The sequence below is a fragment of the Peromyscus leucopus genome, chromosome 8b (assembly GCF_004664715.2).
Source record: "Peromyscus leucopus breed LL Stock chromosome 8b, UCI_PerLeu_2.1, whole genome shotgun sequence".
Taxonomy (NCBI): domain Eukaryota; kingdom Metazoa; phylum Chordata; class Mammalia; order Rodentia; family Cricetidae; genus Peromyscus; species Peromyscus leucopus.
Window position 1 is genome coordinate 29,799,215 of NC_051086.1, and position 17,129 is coordinate 29,816,343.

The 17,129-nt window shown below is 47.0% G+C and overlaps 1 protein-coding gene across 2 annotated transcripts in view; it reads left to right on the forward strand.

Annotated features, from left to right (window-relative positions):
• The window catches only part of Abcc1 (ATP binding cassette subfamily C member 1), a 114,339-nt gene that overhangs the window by 63,383 nt on the left and 33,827 nt on the right, over positions 1-17,129 (forward strand). For both annotated transcript variants that reach the window (XM_028858395.2, XM_028858393.2), the window contains exons 11-15: positions 1,592-1,684; positions 3,826-4,029; positions 10,881-11,027; positions 12,051-12,138; positions 16,096-16,171. In XM_028858395.2, the coding sequence (XP_028714228.1) occupies positions 1,592-1,684; positions 3,826-4,029; positions 10,881-11,027; positions 12,051-12,138; positions 16,096-16,171 (608 nt within the window). The remainder of the gene's footprint in view (positions 1-1,591; positions 1,685-3,825; positions 4,030-10,880; positions 11,028-12,050; positions 12,139-16,095; positions 16,172-17,129) is intronic.

A 17,129-nucleotide genomic window follows, 5' to 3' on the forward strand; every position in this document is an offset into this window, starting at 1 on the left:
CATACCTGTATACTGCACCCCCACCCCCCATGAACACTCAACCTGTGTATGGCCACCCCCATGCACACACACTTGTGTATCATACCCTGCCCAACAAGCACAAGTGATTATAATAAACATTTTTTAAAAATCAGTGCATTTGATCATAGAATGTTCTGCTAGCCTGTGCTGGGAGTGCCATGAAGTATGTAGCATGCACTGTATCAGGGTCCCCAGAGCCATACCAGGCTTGCAGATTCCTTAGTTGGACAATCGAGTCAGAGCTGATTATAGAAAGCTATCAGAGATGGTGGGGGATGGCCTAATCCGTAAGAGGCCAATTGTGCAATGTGAAGGCCTGACTTTGGATCCTTATTACCCATTCAAAAGCTGGGCCATGCAGCACATGTTTCTAATCCCAGTATTGGGAAGAAATGAGCTCTAGGATCATGTAACTCTACCCTGTCTCGAGAAATGAAGTGAAAAGTTACTGAGGAAGACACCAGAGTCAACTCCCGCATGTGCGAGAATGCGTGCACATTCTCACATGTACACACATACACTCAGCAAGGATAAGGCACCCATGCAAGAGCAGACAGCAACAAGTTTGAGTCTCTAGCAAGTCAAGGTCACAGTTGGAAGCTGGGGAAGATAGGTCTTTGCACCTCATCTGTGTGTATGCTCTGCCTGGCAAGTACAAAATGCCTTGTAGAAGTAAGGAGGCGGCCCACAAGCCACACTGTTGGTGCAGGCTGTGGTGAAGCAAGACCTCCCCACCCGTGAGTGACAGGAAACCCCTTCGTAACCCAAGTCTTACAGTGCCAGCCACCAGCCAATCTTTTTTAAATTAATTAATTAAATAATTTTCTTTCATTTTTCTTTATTAAGAAATTTTCTACTCCACATACTATTCACAGATCCCCCCCCTCCTCCCTCCTTCCACCCCCAGCCCTCTTTCCCAAGCCACCTTGCATCCCCACATCCCCTAAATCGAGGTTTCCCATGGGGAGTCAGCAAAGCCTAGCACACTGAGCCTAGGCAGGTCCAAGCGCCTTCCCAATGCACCAAGGCTGTGCAAGGTGTCACACCACAGGCACTAGGTTCCAGAAGCCTGTCCATAGACCAGGGACAGATCCTGATCCCCCTGCCTGGGTGCCCCCCAAACAGTTCAAGCCAAAAAACCATCTTCCATATCTAGAGGGACTAGTCCAGTCCCATGGGGGCTCCACAGCCACCAGTTCACAGTTCATGGGCCACCAGCCAATCTTCTAGCTACCCTTCCAGTCATCCAGATGGGCACTAAGTCATCAGGCTGGAGGTTAACTAGCCAGCACCTTAAGGCCTTTCTAAGATTTCAAAGGTCAAATTTGCATTTCTTACCTGGTTTTCAAGAGCTTTGGATAAGGGATAGTTTGCCTACATATTCTTAAAAGGGTTGGGAGGACCCCAACTGAAAACGTTTGATGTCCCATCTTTCGGCAAAAGGAATAAATGACTGGCACCATACTTGGTTGGTGGGTCCACCTGGAGTGTGTAGTCTACATTAGATGATGTGAGTACCAGGGCTCTCTTCTGTTTGCCAAGTGACTAATTATCACCTGTCTTTCCTTAGAACCTGGGCCCTTCTGTGTTGGCTGGGGTGGCTGTGATGGTCTTCATGGTACCCTTCAATGCTGTGATGGCCATGAAGACCAAGACCTACCAGGTAGGATGTCTATCTCCATGAGGCTTCACCCTGAGCCCTGGCCTGGGTCTTTCCAGATGAAGGTCACCCAGTTTCCTGATGGTCAGCCTCATCTATTATAGGTTCCATAATACAGCAACATTGCTTCCTTGAGTGTCCTGGCCTTCGAGTTTCTGCAAGTTTTCCAAGGGGCAGCCATGGCCAATGCCCCAGAGCTGGTCTGAGCAGGCAGGCAGAGAGAGACTCTGTCATAGTGACTGGCAGCCCATCTCCCTCCCTCTCTCTTTTGTAGTGGTTACTTATGTATATACAGTGCTCTTATTTTGAGAGACATTTTTTAAAAAAATGTTTTAACACAGTAAGTGCTTTTCTACTGTACAATTTTACGTTACAAAAGACTGTAGGTTAGAAGGAGTGGTGTCCTGTGTCCTACCTTCTTGGCCACACTGAAGTGGATCCTCTCCCCCGACCCCCTCCCGCCCCCCCCTTCAGTTTTTCGAGACAGGGTTTCTCTGTGTAGCCCTTGACTGTCCTGAAACTCACTTTGTACCAGGCTGGCCTAGAACTCATCAAGATCTGCCTGCCTCTGCCTCCTGAATGCTGGATTAAAGGTGTGTGCCACCACTGCCTGGCTGTAATTTCTGCCTGCCCACCCCTCCCCTGCTTCCTCCTTCCCTCCATCTCGTCCTTCCTTGTCTTGATTTTATCATGTAACCCAGACTGGCCTCACTTTCAGTCTTCCTGTTTCAAACCACAAGGATTACATGCTTGCACCATCCTGCCTGGCTTTACCTCTAGAGCTTTCCACATACAATATAATTATATGTATAATTAGGCTTGGTATGAAATGATGTGCTTCTTTTTAATAGTTCTTTTTTTTCCTCCTTTTATTGAAAGATTTTCCCCCTCATATAATATGTCCTGATATAGTTCTCTTCCCTCTACCCCTTCTACCCCTCCAGTTCCTTCCTATCTCCCCTCCTATTAAATCTACTCCCTTTCTGTCTCTCATTAGAAAACAAACAGGCTTCTCAGGGAATATAATGTAATATAATGATGAAAGATAAAGATAAACTAAGAGCTAACTCATTGAAATTGGACAAAACAAACCGAAGGAAACAAGCTAGAGAGAAGGTGCCAGAAACAGAGACATGCTTGTTTGCATACTCAGGGATCCCATGAAAACATTAAACTGGTGATACTTTTATCATGTATTTTTAATCCAGTGGACATTTGTGGTGGTAAGATTTTCTCTTCCTGTGTGGATCATATGGTATTCACATCCCATGTTTCTCTGCCCCCTGTTGTTGGGCATGCTGTCCTTGGCTGCACTGATGGCCTCCAAGTGGGCTGACCATGATGGGATGGTGGCCTTGTAGGCTGAATTTCTAGAGCAGGCCAGTCGACAGGTTTTGTCCAGGAATAAGTAGGCTTCTCTGGGTGGCTTACCTTCAAAACTGCTCCTATCTCTGTTTTCAGGTCTAGTTGTGTATGGTTCCCCTATGTGTGACCCAGGGGTGGCCATGGCACTAGCCTGGCTGAACATGGCATGGCTGTGTATGAAATGCTTTGAAAACTGTCTGCCAAGGGTGATGTGCCAGATGGTTTTAAAACATTTAACAACTATATGTCTTTGTCATGGCTTGTGAGAACCAGTGCCAACCGGACCTGGCATGTTTCAGTATTTTAATCAAGAGAGTGGCTGGAAATCAGTTACGAGAAAAAGAAAAAATACCAGGCATGGTGGTGCTCTTGTCAGTCTAGCACTTGGGAAGCTGAGGCAGGGAGTCTATAGAGTAAGACCCTGTAAAAAGAGAGTGCTAGAAGAGAAGGAACAGGAGGGAGGAAGAGAGTAAAAAGGAAAGAGGGAATAATTTATTCTCTCCTGGTTTGGATCAGCAGCATGAGGTGGCATTCCCTGTTCTTTGACTGCCTTGGGGCCTTGTCTCACTTCCATCTCTCAGCTCTGAGTTGGTCTCTCAGTCGAATCCAACCTGATTTGAAGAAGTTTCAACTTGTATAATGGCTGAGTCTTTTGCCACGGTCTGGGAGCTGACATTATGGCTCATGGGGTCCAAGGCTAGCTTTCCCAATCTCTGGTAGGAGCCATTTCTAATTATAGATGTCTCTAGGGCCCAGGTTGCTGATCTCTTTCCCTGCAGGTGGCACACATGAAGAGCAAAGACAACAGAATCAAGCTGATGAATGAGATCCTCAATGGGATCAAAGTACTTAAGCTATATGCCTGGGAGTTAGCATTCCAGGACAAGGTCATGGACATCAGGCAGGAGGAGCTGAAGGTGCTAAAGAAATCTGCATACCTGGCAGCTGTGGGCACATTCACCTGGGTCTGCACACCTTTTCTGGTGAGTGGGGCAGTTATTTTTGTGAGGGATGTTTGTTATGTCTTCTGTTTTTAAACCTAAATATTTGTAAAAATTTAAAAATCAAATTTACTAACTTGTGTGCCCGTGTGTAGGGTGTATGAGTGCTATGGCACACATGCAGAGGCCAGAGGACATCTATAGTTCTCTCCTTCTACCTTGGAGGCTCCAGGGATTAAACTGAGCTTGTCAGGCTTGGCAGCAAGTGCCCTTCCCATTGAGCCAGCACCTAAATATTTTTCAAAGGCTGCTAGTTCAGGGCTGGGGTTTAGCTCAGTGGTATAGCATTTGCTTAGGTATGATGTCCTGGGTTCCATCCCCATCACTACAAAGCTAACCAGGCAGACAAAAGATTGCCATTTGAGCAAAAACTTCCCCATCACTCCTCTCCAAGGCTGATACCCTGCTTTATTTGCAATGCTTAGCAGCTCCACATTGCTAGCCCAGCTGCTGTTACAGAATGGAAACCCGTGCCTTCAGCTTCCTTCATTGAGAAAGTCTCACAAGAAAGCATACTAGGGCTGGGGTGATGGCTCAGCAGTGAAGGGTTTACCTCATAAGAGTGAGTTCCTGTGTTTGATCTTCAGTACCTTATGTTCAATAACAGAGCCAGAAGTGGTGGGGAGGCAGAGACAGGCAGATTCTGGGCTCCCTGGCCAGACTGAGTTAAGGCCAGTGACAGAGCCTATCTCAGGTGGATGGTGCCTAAAGACTAGCAGTTGATCTGGGTGTGGTGGTGCATGCTTTTAATCCCAGCACTAGGGAGGCAGAGGCAGATGCATCTCTGAGTTCAAGGCCAGCCTGGTCTACAGAGTGAGTTCCAGGACAGCTGGGGCTGTTAAACAGAGAAACCCTGTCTCAAAAAACCAAACCTAATCAAAACAAAAAAATCAAAACTAAACAACAAAACAAGTAGAAGGGCCACTGAGGTTATTGTTCTGGCCTCTACATGCACATATACACATGCACACGCATGCACAAAAATATGTCCAAACATACACAATGTTATCTGAACTAAACTGCATACTTGGTTACCATAGCTTGTAGATGCCAGGGGACCAGTGTCTTCTTGTTACTAAATGATTGCAAACTGTGGCTTGTCAGTGGCCTAAGACCATGTGTCCAGTGGCACTGCCAGACATGTTCTAAAATTACAGTTTTGTTTATTGCCTGTGTCTGGAATGTCAGCTCTGGGAGGACATCTGTGGACACCTTGTCCTTATTCCTCAGAGGTCCACTCAGTACCCTGCTGTTCATGGTAGCTACCAGATCATATAGGAAGTTCTAAAGTGTACATGCATGCTGTCTCCCACATCTCCGCTGTGACAATTCCTTTGCTTCAGAGAGACTGTTCTGTGCATGTTCAGAAAAGAGTGTCTAAGGTTATAGGTATTTAAAAATACCTTTATGGGGGCTGGAGAGATGACTCAACAGTTATGAACACTTGATGCTCTTCCAGAGGACTGAGTTCAGTTCCTAGCATCCAAAGTGAGCTGCTAACAACCACCTGGAACTCCAATCCCAGGGGATCTGACACCTTCTTCTAGTCCCTGTGGGCACTCTCACACACACATGTGGCACATACACAGAGAGAAACACACACAGATAAATAAAAATAAGATAAATCTTTAAAATATTTTTATGTGTTCTAGTAGAATTACAGTACATAGCCTGGCATGCTCAATGCCCTGGGTTTGATTTTCAACTCTGAATAAAAAAAAAAGAAAAAGTGTCTTCTGACATGGACAAATCACCCTATCCTTCCTTACCCTGTTAGCTGGCTCTTCCTGTGGGTCCATACCTGTTTTGGGCACAAAAGCACCTTGCATTTTACTCCCTTTGCTTTCACACAGTAATTGAGGGCACCGTAGAAGTCTTTATTGTTGAGAATTAGGTGTGTGGCTGATGGGGGTGGGTGACAAGGTTTACCTGAGTTGTGCTCCCTTAAGAGTGAGATGGGCCTGGAACACTTTATTTTTTTTATAACCCTTGTGTTTTGGTTAGGCTTACTGTTGCTGTGAAAAGACATCATGACCATGGGCAACTTTTTATAAAGAAAACATTTAACTGGGGGGTGGCTCACTTACTGTTTCAGTCCATTATCATCATAAGGGAGAGTGTGGCAGCTTGCAGGCAGACATGGTGCTAGAATGGAGAGTGCTACATCTTCCAGGCACCTGAAGTCAACAGAAGCATTGAATGGTATCCTGAGCATAGGAAACCTCAAAGCCCGCTCCTACAGTGACACACTTCTCAAACAAGGCCATACCTACTTCAACAAAGCCACACCTCCTAATAGTGCCACTCCCTGAGATTATGAGGGCCAGTTACATTCAAACTACCACATTGTACTCCCTGGCCCCCATAGACTTGTAACAATATTATGCAAAATGCATTTAATTCAACTTCAAAAGTCCCCATACTCTATTACAGTCTCAAACTTGTTTCAAAGTCCCAAGTTTCTTCTGAGACATGTGGCAATTTCTTAACTATAATCCCTTTGTAAAATCAAAAGGCAGATCACATTCTTTCAACATAAAAATAGCACATTACCATTCCAAAACACAGGGAAGGGAGCATAGTGAGGAAATGCTGGACTAAAGCAAGATCAAAAACCAGCTGGACAAACTCCAAACTCTACATCTCCATGTCTGATGTTGAAATGCTCTTCAGATCTCCAACTCCTTTCAACTTTGTTTACTGCAACCTTGACAGAACCTGCAGTTTCTAGCCTGTTTCTGAAAATGCTAGCCTTCAAAGATCTTTTGCTCTTGTCTCCATTCCAAAGCCAGAAAGTATTAGAGAGGATTCTGGACCTCTGAACTTGCCCCTTAGTTTCTGGCTAAGTTAGGTATATGTTACCTTTTTAATCGCTGTGACAAAAATCTCTGACAGAGGCAATTTAATGGAGGAGGGCTTAGCTTTGCCTCACAGATACCAGTGCACTGTGGTGCCTAGGATAGCTTTGCACCTGCAGTGCATTGGGAGCTTGGCTTTCAGCATGGTTACTCCCAACTTGGTGGATCAGGACGCAGGGTCAGGTTATAACCTGGAAGACCTGTTCTGGAATCTGATATCTGTCAGCCAGGCCTGGTGTCCTGAAGGTTCCATGTCCTCCCCAGACAGTGGTACCTGCTGGAGAGCAGCTATCCCAACACAAGAGCCTGTGGAGAGATTTTTACCCTGAAGTCAGAGCAGCTGGGAAGGCTGAAAATGTTGGGATTCCAGCATTTTGGCTGAACCTTTTGTCAAGAAACAGTTGAGGCCAGTTGTTAGCATGGCCCTGGGCCCTGAAAAGTTACCCAGCCTCTGCCTGCATTAGGAGAAAAGATGTGGTCTGTGTTGCCTTTCCACTGGCAGGCTCCTGCTTCAAGGATGGGTGGTGTTCACCTATGGTGATGAGAGACAGGTGAGAGGCCTTGACTATTGTTCTGGGGCCAGAGCTTAGTGTCTGTCACTTGCTCCTCTTTTCTAAGCCAGAGTTCAGATCTTGGTGATCTATGAGCTGCTTGCCTCTTATTTGTCCTGGACCTCCTTCTGCAAAGTAATTACCAGCCCCTGGGGTAATGACTACTATGTGGCACTTTACTGATCAGAGCTTGGCATGTTATGTCTGTCTCCAGAGCAGAGGGGCCTTGGCATATGGCATCTAAATGATACCTGTGTGTGGGTGTATAAATGAGTGCCTGAAAGTTGTATTGCTTCAGTTCTATCATGCTGACAGAAATCTGACTCCATCTACTAGAATGTCCAAGGCCTGGCCTGGTTGTTAGGGAATGTTAGCATTCAGACTACACATGGCAGCCTTGGCGGGTTTGAGCCAAGGTGCCTGAGGCAAGTGAGGGAGACATACCATGTAGACACACTGGGCAGTGGCCAAGGAGGCACAATGGAAAGTCACTTATACTATACAGGTAGTACCCATGAGGAAAGTTTTATTATTAAACGGGGAGGGGAGAGGAGAGAGAGAAGGAGAGAGAGAGAGGGAAAAGAGAGGGAAAGAGAGAAAGTGGAGGTGCATGCAGCTTCATGGAAGGAGAGAGAGGGAAAGAGGAAGGAAGAGAGAGAGAAGGGGGAGGGGTTTTCTCTTAAAGGGAACTTTAGGTAAGATGACATGGTCAGGAGGCTGGGTGGGTCTCCAAGGGGGAGTCTGAGTGCTAATATTCCCCAGCTGGCCCCTGTGTGCCAGTCTCAGCCACTCTGCACGACCAACTCCACTCCAAAGTCCTTGATGCCAGGGCTTCCAGGCCTGCCTTGCTCCCCAGCCTGTGGCACCCAAAACCTAGTAGTTGTTCAGTTAACAGATGATGAATGTGTAGCTGTGTGGTCGTTACACAAGTGTGTGGGTTCATTCTGTTCCGTGGAATGAAGACACAGAGGCATCTTAAGAATGAATTTAGCCTGTCATGGCTGCAGGGGAGTCCAACCTCGAAGGACTGAAGCCTAACCCTTTGCCTAGGGCAATTTTATTTCTCTCTAATACAGTTTAGCCAGTTAATTTCCATATGCTCAAAACAACCTGAAAGGGGCTCCCAACAATACAATGCCAAGTGCAAATTCCTCGATTTCTCAGGTACCAGGGTTTTCCAGGTTTCCTGAATCAAGTTTTGCATAGGCCCTTGTATCTTGGGAAACTCCAAGACAGGATTCACTTAGAGGGCAACAAGGGAAACAAAAGGTGTCTGCTAAACAAAAGATGGATTAGGGCTATGCTCTGGAGCCAGGCCAGGTGCAGCTCAGCAGGGATGCAATGACTGTTTGTGTGACCCTCACTTCCTGGGGAGCATAAAACTCTGGGCCTGACAGGAGTTAGAGCAGTGAGAGCAGACATGAGTGGAAGAGAGGTCAGACTGATGAGAAAGGATGATATCTACAATCCAGTGGGCCCTGGTGCTGGCCAAGATTGGCTTTTATACTAGAGCACTTTCATTACAGTGTGTATGTGTGTGTGTGTGTGTGTGTGTGTGTGTGCGCGCGCGCCATGGGGCATGTGCAGAGGTCAGAGGACAACCTGTGGAAGTAGGTTCTGTCCTTCCACTATGTGTTTCCCAGGGATGGAACTTGGGTTGTCAGGCTTGGTGGCAAGTGCCTTTATCTTCTGAGCTCCTTTGCTGGCCCCTAAATTTTTTCATATTTGAGATATGCCCCCATATTAGTTTATAGCTTCACACTTTCTCTAGTAGGCAGCAAGCTCAGCAGCCATTTTCATTACCTAGTAAAAGACCTTATACTTGTCTTCTAGTCCCAAGGATACAAGTTACCCCCAATCCCTTATTCCCACTAATTCTGGTAACCATCAGTCTGCTTCCTACCTCTGCAGAGTTGCCTGTTGAAAGCATTCTGTATAAACGGAATAAAAAATGAGGGGGTTAGGGGTGAGGTAGTTTTTTGAAGTTACTGGCTGAACTATAAGCATGAGGTTACTAATTGCTAACAGGATTTAGGATAACTATAGAGACATAAATTTTTTACTCCCTGTGTTCTGCTTTTGTTGAACCCAGGATATATACATTCAGATTTATTGTTCCAGTCCTGCTCTCCTATAAGTTCAATTTCTGGTCAGTTGAGCCCATTACTCCCCATATCTTGTTTTGCCAAGTCCAGGATACATAGACTTATTATCCCAGCCTTACAAGTTCAACTTCTCATCACTTTTAAAACTGCTGGTCAGCAAATACCTTTGGAGGAGGGGAGGGGGAAGCATCTCCCAAGATGGCTACTGATTTTTCCCTTTCAATCTCTTTGCTGGATACATCAGACTCAAACTTCTAGGAGGATGAAATCCTTGGCAGCATGGCCAAAGGGTCCTGGCCATAAGTGTAAAGTGGAATAAATTCAGCCTCCTGGGTGACCCTATAGGATTTTCACTCAGTCAGTACAGTATAAGATGTCCTTATAGGTGTGTCAACTTCATGTCATATATGGGGAGCCAACCCATCTGAGGAACAGAGCCCACACTGGGCCACACAATTGACATGCTCTGGGTGAATAGGTTCTAGTTTCATGCCCCACTGGCTTCTAGGGGTGATTGAAGTGACACAGATGTGCATGGCTGCTCCTGCTCAGGTTATGTCCAGGGGAAAGCCATTGGTAGCTCCAGGACCAGACCTGTCCATCTGCTCTATATATGCTTTTCCGAATTGCTTATAGTACTTGTGTCCCAGAGGACTCCTAAGGAACCCTGTGGCTACCCACTAGATGATACCAGGGAGTCTCTCATCTGAGTAGCAGAGAGGGACAGACTCAAAATCATCAGGCACTTGTTCCCTCCTGAGTCAAGTCACCCTCTGGGATTATTCAGGACTCTTCTTTCTCCAGACAAAGGATGAAATTAACATACCAAAGGGCTGTCCTTGGGGCATGATCAGCCTGTTGTGCACCATCCTCACTGCTGGGACTTTCTGGCTTTTGTTTTGTTTTTGAGTCTTAACCCAGACTGGCCTTGAACTTCCTCTGTAGCCAGGAATGAGTTTACATTTCTGATCTTCCTGGCTCTTCCTCTTCAGTGTTGGGAGTACAGATATGCACTACCCAATCTGGCTCATGCAGTGCTGGGGTGAACTCAGAGTTTCATGCATGCCAGGAGAACCTTCTATCAACTGATGGACCCCAGGGTCACCTGCATGTCAAGAATACTTACCACAGTGGCCAGGTGTTTGACCCCTGATCATCCATCTTTCTGGTTCATTCTTTATGATGCCTCTGCACCTGCACCCCTCTTAGGCTTTTTCCATTTTAAGCCCTGTGGAGAGGTCTGACCTGACTGAATCTCCCTTCCTTCTGAGGGTGGTGCATCTGTGACTCCATCATTCAACACTTTGTCCTGTTTGCAGGTGGCCCTGTCAACTTTTGCTGTCTATGTGACCGTGGATGAGAGCAACATCCTAGATGCAAAGAAAGCCTTCGTGTCCCTAGCCCTGTTCAATATCTTGCGCTTCCCACTCAACATTCTGCCCATGGTCATCAGCAGCATTGTGCAGGTGTGTATTTGGCAGAGGGGGCCAGGAGAGTAACATAGGGGCTCTCAGAATCCTCCTATGGTCATCAGTAGCATCATGCAGATGTGTCGGGACAGTGGGAACCAGGAGTTGGGAGCTGTCAGCATACTCCTATGGTTATTAGTAACATTGTGCAGGTATGTGGGTGACAGGGAACCAGGAGGGGGAATGGGGACTCTGAACCATGGTGCACACAGGTTCCTCAGTGTCATCTGGATCCAAACTGTCCTATTGATTTATTTGAGAAACCCTGACCACACTTTTCCAAATTGCTCATGTTGTTGAGTCCTGGACGACCCAGTGGAGCCTTGTGCATGAATCACTTGCTGATCCCAGCATGGCTCCTGTCTTAGCAGTAAGGAGTCATTTGATTCTATTCTGAGAAAGAAACACATTTTCCTCCTTGGTACAGAATGTCCGGCTTTGTAGCCTAGGTTGGCCTAGAACTCAACTCTAGCACAGGCTAGCTTGGAATTTATGTTCTTTCCATTTAGGCCTCAGAAGTTCTGGGATAAGAGGTATGGACTTTACCTCAAGACTTCTCTTTTAATCTCAAAGAATCTTTCTGGAGTGTTCTATGTTCCTCTGGCCTCTCTTAGCTGGTGTTTAAAAAACATAAGTCTTGGCCTACTTCTTCAGTTTTATATTCTGCTGAGGTGTCCTAATCCACTCTTTAAAAACTCTGAGGACCTCTTTCCCTCTTCCTCTTCCTGTTTCCATTCATTCTTCCTGCTTTCATTCTTTGTGTGCTAAAGAATTTTTAAGCAAACCTAGACCCTTTGCCTATACGTACTGCAGCATGTGTTGTCTTTCCATAATTAGGACCCAGAACCCAGTAATTTATCGAAGTCAAACTCAGTCTGCCAGTGTAGAGGTGCTGCCTTCCAAAGTCCCATTGCACGAGGCAGCATGCCCTTCATTTACTGACTTCTGTGGGCACCAGGTGTAGGGTGGCAGGTGGTACAGATGGTGTCAGGGTGACACACCCTGTGCTTACTTCTCCAGGCCAGCGTCTCCCTCAAGCGTCTCCGGATCTTTCTGTCTCATGAGGAGCTGGAGCCAGACAGCATCGAGCGGTGGTCGATCAAGGATGGTGGGTGCCTTTCATCTACCCACTTTGGCTCCTTATCCTGGCCCCTCCAGGACCTACAAGACCCAGGGTTTGGCCTCTGCAGAGGGACAGGAAGGGGCTTTGCTATTATCTTGTCCCCTGCCCTTTGGGCTTTTCAGTCCAGGTGTTGGTTCTGTTCTGGGTGAGAAACAGCCCAGGTTCTGCTTCTGCCTGTGTGTGTGCACTCAGAACTTCATTTTCCTCATCGGGATCTTTCATTGGATGTTTTAATTGATTAATTTATTGCTGGGGATTAAAAACAGGACTTCGCCAGGCGGTGGTGGCGGCGGCGGCGGCGGCGGCGGCGGCGGCGGCGGCGGCGGCGGCGCGCACGCCTTTAATCCCAGCACTCGGGAGGCAGAGGCAGGCGGATCTCTGTGAGTTCGAGGCCAGCCTGGGCTACCAAGTGAGTTCCAGGAAAGGCACAAAGCTACACAGAGAAACCCTGTCTCGAAAAAACCAAAACCAAAACCAAAACAAAAACAAAAAACAGGACTTCACACATAGCTAGGCAAGTGCTCTACTACTGAGCTATAGCCTCAGTCTACTTTTTACTTTTTGAGACAGGGTTTAAGTTGCCCAGGCTGGCCAAACTTGGGATCGTCAGCCTCCAGAATGGGTGGGAGTACAGGACTGTGTCACTAGGCCCAGCCAGGTACCCTGTGGATTTTTTTTTTTGGTTTTTCAAGACAGGGTTTCTCCATGTAATTTTGGTGCCTGTCCTGGATCTCACTCTGTAGACCAGGTTGGCCTCAAACTCACAGAGATCCACCTGGCTTTGCCTCCCTAGTGCTGGACATTTGTAACTAGAGTTTTCCTGCCTTGCCCACAGTCAGGACAAATCTCTGTCACCCGCCAGTCCCACAGCCGCTCAGACCCAACCAAGTAAACCCAGAGACTTATATTGCTTACAAACTGTATGGCCATGGCATGCTTCTTGCTAACTGTTCTTATAGCTTAAATTAATCCATTTCCATAAATCTATACCTTGCCACGTGGCTCGTGGCTTGCTGGTGTCTTCACATGCTGCTTGTCATGGCGTCGGCTGGCAGTGACTCCTTCTGCCTTCCTGTTCTCTCAATTCTCCTCTCTGTTAGTCCCGCCTATACTTCCTGCCTGGCCACTGGCCAATCAGTGTTTTATTTATTGACCAATCAAAGCAATTTGACATACAGAGCATCCCACAGCACTTCCCCTTTTCTTTTCTTTTTTTTAAAAAGGAAGGTTTTAACTTTTACACATCTCCAAAGCCAGCTTGGTATATTTGGGAATTTGGGAATAGCTTCTCTTACTACTTCCTGCTGGAGGGGGGCGCTGTATCTTATGGGGACACAAAAAAAAAAAATTTTAGGATTATGGAGTAGTCCGTGAGGGTGTATCATCGGAGCCAGTTGCCTTGAAATGGTTCTGGATGTTGGATCATCTGGGCCTTGGTGTCATCGGAGACCTTTCAGGGGGTCTTGGCTGGTCAAACCTGATGTATCTTAATCTGGAACAAATCCATAGCCTCTGGCTTTCTGTGGAAACAAAAGCAGAGCCTCCTTTCCAAAGCAACATATCCTTAGATCCAAAAATTAAATGTTTTTCTTCAGTTACGAATATCAAAGAGAACATAATCCAGATTCTCTGTGTGATAGCCATCTTTACGTGGCTTATTTTTTTATATTACCTTGAACGTATTGCTTTAAACTGCAGCATTCTAAGACTGAAACGGTGCTGTGGCTGCTGGCTCCGCCCACTTTAGGTTCCCAACATGGCAGTGGTACATTTTCTGCCAGCTCTGGGAGCCATCAACTCTCAGAAATAGTGGGTCTATGCTTCTATCAAAGCAGCATGTAGCCCAGAAACCTCTTTTTGTTTTGTATTAGCAAAGGCTAAATCCACCATGCAGCTTAATGTGCCACTTGCAGAGGCCTCATTCCCGCCATACTGCAGGTCGAGCCAGGAACCAGCCATAGTAGCTCAAACATGCAGGCTGCCACTAACTTGAGAGAAACAACTAGGAACTGTTTTTAGCTCCGTTTTAGAATCTTTTTTCTCAGGTTTTAGGTGGAAATTCTTGCCACCACTGGCCAATTTTTATCACTGGGTTTATTTCATAGACTAGTTGATCTTCTGGCTGACCCCTAAGCTGCGATCTTGTTTGGGAGTCTCTAGTCACTTTATAGTCACTGTTAATGGCTCCAGCAGGGGTGAGCCTTTTCTGGTGGTGGTGGTGGTGGTGGTGGTGGTGTGTGTGTGTGTGTGTGTGTGTGCGTGCGCGCACGCGCGCGCGCGCGCGCGCGCGCGCGCGCGCGCATACACACACACTTCAAACACACAATGTAGCATGGCCCTTAGAGCAGGAGCCAGGGTCAGCAAACTTGCCTGAGATGGCCAGCAGGTAAGTCTGGGGCTGAGATTTCCTGAGCACATCTTCTGCTACCAGCCTTTGTTCCTGGGCCTCTGTGTATATACTCACTACTGCAGTGGTTCAGGGTGGTGCCAGCAGCACAATCCTGGCTCACAGGAGGAAAGAGGTTCAGAGAGACTGTCTAGCTGGCAAGTGGTAGCATTCAAACTCACACCCTCTGGCTCAGAGACCAGTAAACAGAATTGAAGACAGCGTCTGGCCATTGGCAATGAGGTGTATATAGTGCCAGGAGCCTAGTGGGCTATTATAGGATATCATCAGTGATGTATGAGACACAGGTCTTCCCCCCTGGCCTTAGAAGGTTATCACAGTGGGTGCTTGGAGCTCACAGTTCTTGTTGAGGACAGCCTTATGACTGTTGGTGCTGACTAGTGTCCCTGACATCTTCTCCCCCCCACCACATCTCATAGTAGTCATCCCAGTGTGACAACCAAAATCATCTCCAGGCACTGCCATGTGTCCACTAGGAAGACACTTGTCCCTTTTTTAGAACTATAGTCTCAGCAGGTGCTGGAACTCTGCTGCATGGTTTTCTGCTGTCCTGAGGCTCTTGGAGTGTGGGAAAAACACTGTGGATTCCAGAGCCAAGACAGCCATCAGAGCTCCTATAGTCAAGCTGTGCACAGTTCTCTGCAAGCGACACTGAGCCAGGACCAGTCCTTCTGCTTCTGAGGTGTTTAATCACCATGCAGCCCTTCCTGTCTGCCCCACAGAAGCTTAGTTTGCTGCTGCATTGCTGGTGTACCAGCTTCTGGATGATTCTTGGAGGAGCACACCTTGTTTCCTTTTATGAGGTGCAACTCCTGCTTAGTACTCACTCCTCTTGAGGAACTGCAGTTAGTTTCACTTAACTAGCAATCTCCTCTTGCTGTGGGTTTCTGGTCTATGGCACTTACCCTGGAAGTGTTTCTGGCAGCTTTAAAGGTAGTTGCTAATTAAGGAACTTAAAAAAAAATTAGAGACAAAAGTAAAAGGAAAACAAGGGGAGACAAAGTTAATGGACAGGGCAGGAACTTTCAGAATCTGGATCTTATAATGTGGGCATTGGACAAACTCCCACCCCTTCCTCACCTCCCTGTAGCACTTCCTATTCTTTAGCTGGCTTCTAGTAGATTTTTTTTTTTTTCAGTTGATTGCTACTAAAGTTGTAGAAAGATTGACCTGCTGCGGGGTGGGCAGGGTGGGATGGCTAAGGGAGGGGAACAGAAAGGGAAGATGTTTTAGGATCCAAGAATTGAGGAGTAAAGGCTGTAGCTTTAAAGCAGATGATAGCCTAAGACCTGGAGTGTGTTGATGGGTGTGATGGTGGTTACCTTGGTGGAGAGAGGTTTACATGAGGACACAACTCTTTTCTCCTTGATCTTGGCTCATGCTTAACACTCTCAACTTGAGATCGAGGAGGGTCTCCCCAAGCACTGAGTAACCAGTGATGGTCCTCAGCCTCTGCAGGAGACCAGAGCATGGCATCTGCATGTGTGCCTGTTGCCATGCATGACTCCTAACATATTGTCTCTGATGTTTTCCAGGTGGGGGGATGAATAGCATCACTGTGAAGAATGCGACGTTCACATGGGCTAGGGGTGAACCTCCCACGCTGAATGGGTAAGCCTGGGAAGTAGACACACTGACATTGGGGCCCTGAGCAGTCTACCTTTGTGACCCTGACTTTTGCCTTGAGCCTCAGTTTACCCATTTGGAAAAAGATCCAATCACAATTACTTGGACTGTTGTGAGGAGCAGCTCAGAAGGTACTTGATATAGGAGTCCCTTCTGATTGTGACAGTAAGTCATGCTCCTGGGCCACAAGGGGGATTTGGGGTTTGGGGAAGTGAGAAGGTCCATTTGAAGGTACTGCATGATCCAGGGTATCAGGAGCCTGTAGAACTCTGCTATTCCTCTGACTTCCTTCCTATCTCCTATTGGCCCAAATTGGGTGTGGTGTTTCTCTCTGAGCCAGTCACAGAGCCTGGAGGCCCAGGGTGTGCTGGTGTCTAGGCTGGGTTCCTGTCGAAGTGTTCCTGTCTTAACAATGTGGTTCTCTGTATTCCTCAAGGTTTCCTAGCAGCCTGTCTACACCTACCCCTTCCACTGGTCTGCCTGCCCACGCAGCTCTTATCTTTCTATAGCATACCTGTTCCTGTCCTTATTCCCTGGACACCTCTTCTTCTCGTGCACTGTGACTGTACTTGCTTAGTTGTTTGTTTTTGCTCTTTTGGGGGGCCCGCCACCCAGCTCCCAGATAAATCACACTTGGAGGCTTATTCTTAATTATGAATGCCCAGCCTTAGCTTGGCTTGTTTCTTGCCAGCTTTCCTTAACTTATCCTGTCTACCTTTTGCCTCTGGGCTTTTCTCATTCTCTTACTTCTGTAAATTTTACTCTTATTCTGTGGCTTGCTGTGTAGCTGGGTGGCTGGCCCCTGGAGTCCTCCTCCTTCTCTAACTACTTCTTTCTTCTCTCCCAGATTTCTCCTTCTGTATATTCTCTCTGCCTGCCAGCACCACCTATTCTTTCTCCTGATTGGCTAGTGGCCGTTCAGCTCTTTAGTAGACCATCAGGT